The following is a 6,000-nucleotide window of genomic DNA, read 5'->3' as shown; positions in this document are numbered from 1 at the left end:
TTCATCCATTCAGTTCACAGCCAAAAAAAGGCTGCTCCCAGAAATTAGCAGTTTCAGCTCAGCAGCAAAGTCGCCGGGCTGTGAAGGCAGAGAGAAATTGACTAATTAGCAATGCGCACTAAAACTTGACGGTTCCCTCTATAAGAGCGAGGGAGAGACCCGTTTTTCTCTCCCCCTCTCTTTCTTTCTTTCTTCCAAAGATGTTTGAAATCGCAGTCATTTACGCTCGACAGTTTTTACAATAGCCTTGAGCCATAATTTTGCGAGTCTCTCCAGCATCCATCCCCCTGCACGGTCTCTCTCCACCGGCCATGCACGACCGTTTCTCTCCCCAACCGTGGATTTCCTATTACTCTCGTTACGACTCACTGAGCCCCAGGCCCAAGGATAATGATGTGTTGTTTCTTGGTAGCATAATTTGTCACACGTATATTTCTTCTTCTTCTTCTCTTGCAGAAAGCACAGCTCCTTCTCATACACTCACACACTTCTAATTCAGGAGAACAAATGATCACCGACAACAAAATAAAATGTAAAAATAGTATCTGCATGAGTTGGAATCAATGATCATTTTGGGGCATCGACCATAGCCTTTAAAAGAAAAAAAGGATTTATTTTAAAAAGAAAAGGAAAACACAGGGAAGTCAAGTGAGGATCATAAGGAGCCGAAGCTTACTTTTTTTGTCAAGAGTCAGGTAAGTTTGGCTTATGTTGTATAGCTAGTACCACGCATTGTTTAGTTGTGACAGGCACCTTACGGTAAAGCTTGTGGATATCTGCTACCAGATTTGCATTAGAAAAAACACAATCTCGCGTCCCCAAAATATACCTGCATCCATGTGCGTAGGAGATCACAATAAAATAATTTCCTAAACGTCGGCGAACTGATCAAAGGGCTTTTTTTGTTTCCTGGCTAACCCTATAACTCCGAAACAAGGGGGATCGCAGTCGCTCTGGATGAACGATACTGGGGGGACAAACAGCTTTTCTTTGCACCGCTTTGTCTGCCTGGCTTTTAAAAAGCAGCTTTATTCCGTGCGTGCGTAAGATCGGTTTAAACATAATGATTAACTTGAATACGGAATAGCTTCACTGTATCTTTATGGGGGTGGGGTGCGTATTTTCCTTTTGCCGTCAACTTAAGTTGCGTTTGCGAGGAAGGTGCTGCAGTATCACCAATAATAGTTTGTTTTCTCCGCGTCTTTTCGAGCCGCAGCGTCCTATAGTGGGATCGCCTTTTGTTATTATTTTTATAAATACAGCCTGATCGATAATGCGTTTATAAAACAACCTTTTGGGGAGATCGGAATGCACAAATGGATAGGAGCGAATGCTGCTGGCGGTACATTTGCACCTATCGCGAATCCGAGTTGTATTATTCAATTTACAGTGCGGACACTCAACGCTGAAGTTTATTAAATATGCGGTGGTTTGATACTTATGCAGAATAATTTCTAGCGATTAAACTAATGACAGAACAATGATTTGGGATGCAGTTTACACTAAACATTTTGTTTTTAACCGAATCTTAGGGAATCACTGTAAATTGTGTTATGCGATTACAATTTTTTCTACATAAATGTTTGCTATAAAGCAGTACATGTGTGCCTGCTTTATTTGTAGGTGGCTTATCGGTAAGGAAGTCATGTCCAGGTCTGGCGATAGAACATCCACCTTTGACCCTACTCACAGCGACACTCTGCTGCACGGGCTCAATCTCCTGTGGAGGAAGCAGCTTTTCTGTGATGTGACACTCATTGCCCAGGGACAGCAATTTCACTGCCACAAAGCAGTACTGGCTTCCTGCTCTCAGTATTTCAGGTCTCTCTTCTCTAGTCATCCTCTCAACAACGAGGGGATTTCGAGTAAGGAGCAGGGGAGCAGCGGAACTCCCTCTTCTTCTCCAGACGAGAAGCTCCTGGCGAGTCCCAGATCTATCAACAACCTGGTGCTGCAGGGTTGCTCCTCCATCGGACTGAGGCTCGTCCTGGAGTATCTATACACTGCCAACGTGACCCTCTCCCTGGACACCGTGGAAGAGGTGCTGTCCGTCAGCAAGATCCTCAGCATTCCCCAGATCACCAAGCTCAGCGTTCAGTTCCTCAACGACCAGATCTCAGTGCAGAACTACAAGCAGATCTGCAAGATCGCTGCTCTCCACGGACTGGATGAGACCAAGAAGCTGGCGAACAAGTATCTGGTGGAGGATGTACTGCTGCTGAACTTTGAGGAGATGTGCGGCATGCTGGACTCGCTTCCTCCCCCGGTGGAGTCGGAGCTGGCTCTCTTCCAGATGTCGGTGCTGTGGTTGGAGCACGACCGTGAGACGCGCATGCACTACGCTCCTGACCTGATGAAGAGGCTGCGCTTCGCCCTCATCCCAGCCACCGAGCTGGTGGAACGCGTGCAGTCCGTCGACTTCATGAGGAATGACCCCGTCTGCCAAAAGCTGTTGCTGGATGCCATGAACTACCACCTGATGCCCTTCAGACAGCACTGCCGGCAGACTGTGGCCAGCAGGTGAGGGGGCGCCGGGGTGACTGGTGGGCAGGCGTCACATGCCATCTTGGGATTATTTGTGGCGCCTTGTTGCTGGCGCGGGTTCGAGACTCTCAGGTGCTTTGCTCCATTCCTCCACATGGTCGTTTTTGTGAGAGAAAGTATCTGAAGGAAAAAGGGTGTAAGCGAACTTGGCGAGCGTTTTACCAAACGAGATTCATGGCTACTGAGAAAAAAAAAAATCATTTATAGGTATATTTGCTTTAAAATTGGTGGGAGGAACCAAAAACACAATTTCCTTTTTGATTATTATTAAATAATAATGAATCCTTCACCTTGATTCTTCTGTCCTAGGTGGGGATTGCTAAAGACATATGAGTAATTGTCAATAATAGTGGTAGAGTAACATGATTGCATGCGAATAACTGTGAATAATCACGAAGTGAACATTTTACTGGCTGTTCTTGGCGTACTTATTGTCTTTGCTAAAGTTACTTTCAGATATTTCCACCTCATGTACATTAGGCACTGTACATTTGTACAATGCATGTTCACTCTCTGGTAGTTATCCTTTAATGATTCATCTTAATTTTCATAAAGTTAACGGAGAAGTGACTGTATATTGAGGCTTTAGTTTTAAACATTGAACAACTGCTGGTGTTCCGAACTGGAAAGTAATTAGAAAATGTTAAAAGGGGCAGATAGGTATACCCCAGTCCCAGGTGTACTTTGTGCTGCCTGGGATGGGCTCCAGCCCTCCCCCCCACCAGGAACTTGATCAGAATAAGTGATTAAAAGATGGATGCATGGATGGATGGAAATCTTGCTTGCTACGTTTTACATGAGCATTGCTGGAATTTAAATGGAAGCACAATAATACTCCGATCAACATTAGTTACACTGTTAGATCAATGTTAGGCATGAGTGTGACAATTAGCCCTGTAAAAGAAGGCTGCATTTTATTTGCACCGACAATGTGAGCGGTTCCGTCCTCTGGTCCAGTCCCTGTGAAATTCCTATGAAGTTCCTTGGTGAATGAGCCTGCAAAGATGACCAACAATGAATCCCACATGGCACAAATAGTGCAGAAGCGCCATGATAAGTGAACCAGTGTCGGCTTAATTTCACACTGGACCCAGAATAAAGCAAGGACAACTGACTGTGTCTTTGTACTGTTGGGATCTGATATTTTTAGCTTTATTATTACTTATGTTATCACTCTGAAATTAACTGTAGCTGGGGGATTCCAACAATACTACACAATTTTTGATGAAAGAGGATAGTATCTCAATGTTGATTAGTGCTCGTGTTTCTAGTCTGCTCACCACTTCCCTATGAACTGCAATTCCGCTGACATTCCAGAATACTGTGTTTATTATTATTATTGTTATTACTATCAATGTTATTATTATTAGCAGTAGCAGTAGTACTTGTTGGTTATCAGTCAAAACATGCAGTTCTACAGCTGAATACTGAATATAAAGTAAAGTACTCTGCTACAGGTGTGTCGGCAAGCCACTTACACAATTTTAAAGGGAACCTGTTATGCTTTTCCAGTGAATTCCTTTCCTTTTGTGTGTTAAATAGCTTTATGGATGTGTAAACGGCCTGCAAAGTCTTAAAGCCCAAAGTACACGCCGAAGGGAGTATTGCTGCGTTCCATTTGAATTTCCAAGTTATATACTGTTTATTTGCACTTACGTCTTGTTTTCATTTCTTTAAATTGTGACCCATCACCACAAAATGAGTCTTAAGTCGCACTGGTAGAAATACACCCCTAAGACTCATTTCGTGGTGATGGGTCACAATTGGTTGTACACACAGTACTGTCCAACCACTCTCTCTGTGGACATGTTGCTGTCGTGCATGTATGTGCAAAATACTGCACAAAACGTTGTTATCAAATGCTAACAATGAACCGGGCTAGTACTGGAGCCTGTTTCAGAAAGCAGGATTTCTTGCTTAGCGGGATAACTTGTCAGATTTAAGGTGGTCTAGGCTAAATGTAAGTGAACGAAGATAAAGGCCATTTAAACTGGGGTACCTTAAATCCAACAAGTTATCCCTGAAAAAAAAAATTATGAATATTGAAAATTGGCATAATAGGGCCCCTTAGTAATGAAAGTCCATTGTAACCATAATGCTGTGTTGCACCTTGGCTGTGAGCTCATCAGACATCACAAAGGGACAGGAATCTGAAATCTTTACATTACTGGAGCTTTATAGGCATTTCAGGACTGGCACATCCCCTCAGTGCCTGACTGACACACACACACACAGACCTGTACTCATATCATTGTGGGGACCGTCATTCATTTCTATGGATGAAAACCCTAATCCCAACACTACGACCTTAACCCCTACCCAGCCCGAACCTTAACCATAATTAACCAAACAAAATATGAGACTTTTGGTATTTTTTAGTTTTTTTGATTGCAGTAACCAATTTTTATAAAACTGAAGCTATCCTTATGGGGACCGGAAGAATAGTCCCCACAATGTCAAAATAACAGTGTTTTATTGTGTTCATTCAATTCACCTCATTCAGTTTCTTTTTTTAATTTTTACACGTAAGTTGTTTTGATGCAGTTAGACTGCTTAGTATATGATTTAGAAAAGCACTGTTATATGTATCTAAATGAGAAACTGTATTCTGTTTTATTTAAATATATTCTTTTATGTTGTCATTATTCTTACTACTACTGTACTACTACTACTAATAATAATAACAAGTCTAATACTGTTTATTGCCTAAAATAAGTTTAGCTCAAGTACGGTTCTTAAGTAGTAGTATGCAATCCGATCTGTCCCTTAACTATCGGCTTCTTTTGTAGGACACAAGCATTCAGATGTAAGATTTCTCAGAAGCTTCCACCAGGGAACTGGGAAAAAAATCCCTTTAGACTTATCCAGGCTGGATCTGTGACAGGTGCTAACTAGAGGGGTCACCTGTATATTAGTGAGTGGCTCAGTGTGATGTGTGCTGTGTCCTCTGAAAAGGAATCACAGCAATACGAGAACAAACAGGAGTTGAGCTGTCCTGCAGAGAGAAAATGATTCTTTACAAAGATATGCATGGGTATTTGTATTTAGCTTATTTTTTTTCTGAATTTTCTAAATTTTTATAGATAACCTGCCCTGAACTTTGGTGATGGGAAATATATATCATGACAATATGATGTATGCTATAGTGACATTTTCATAATCATTGATATAATTGTTATTAATATTGTTATTTAAGTGTTTAAGGAATGTCTTCTGTTTACTTTCTTAAACATAGTAAATACAGACGCTCCCCAGGTCACGATGATCCGTGTTACGATCTTCCGACTTTACGATGGATAAATGTTTCTTGCTTTCGGAAAATTATTCAAAAAATGCCATGAGATATTCAACACTTTATTATGAAATAGGCTTTGTGTTAATGATGTTGCCCAACTGTATACCAATGTAAGTGTTCTAAGCATGTTTAAGGTAAGCAATAGGCTAGGCTATGGTGTT

At 41.7% G+C, this 6,000-nt stretch overlaps 1 protein-coding gene across 1 annotated transcript in view; it reads left to right on the top strand.

The window, feature by feature from the left end:
- The first annotated feature begins 370 nt into the window (after nt 1-370).
- Nucleotides 371-6,000, top strand: part of klhl14 (kelch-like family member 14) — a 48,663-nt gene continuing 43,033 nt past the window's right edge. The window contains exons 1-2 of the mRNA XM_049011412.1: nt 371-695; nt 1,624-2,520. Of these exons, the coding sequence (XP_048867369.1) occupies nt 1,646-2,520 (875 nt within the window). The 5' untranslated portion in view covers nt 371-695; nt 1,624-1,645. The remainder of the gene's footprint in view (nt 696-1,623; nt 2,521-6,000) is intronic.

The sequence above is a fragment of the Brienomyrus brachyistius genome, chromosome 4 (assembly GCF_023856365.1).
Source record: "Brienomyrus brachyistius isolate T26 chromosome 4, BBRACH_0.4, whole genome shotgun sequence".
Taxonomy (NCBI): Eukaryota; Metazoa; Chordata; class Actinopteri; order Osteoglossiformes; family Mormyridae; genus Brienomyrus; species Brienomyrus brachyistius.
This window is presented reverse-complemented; position numbering and strand designations above follow the sequence as displayed.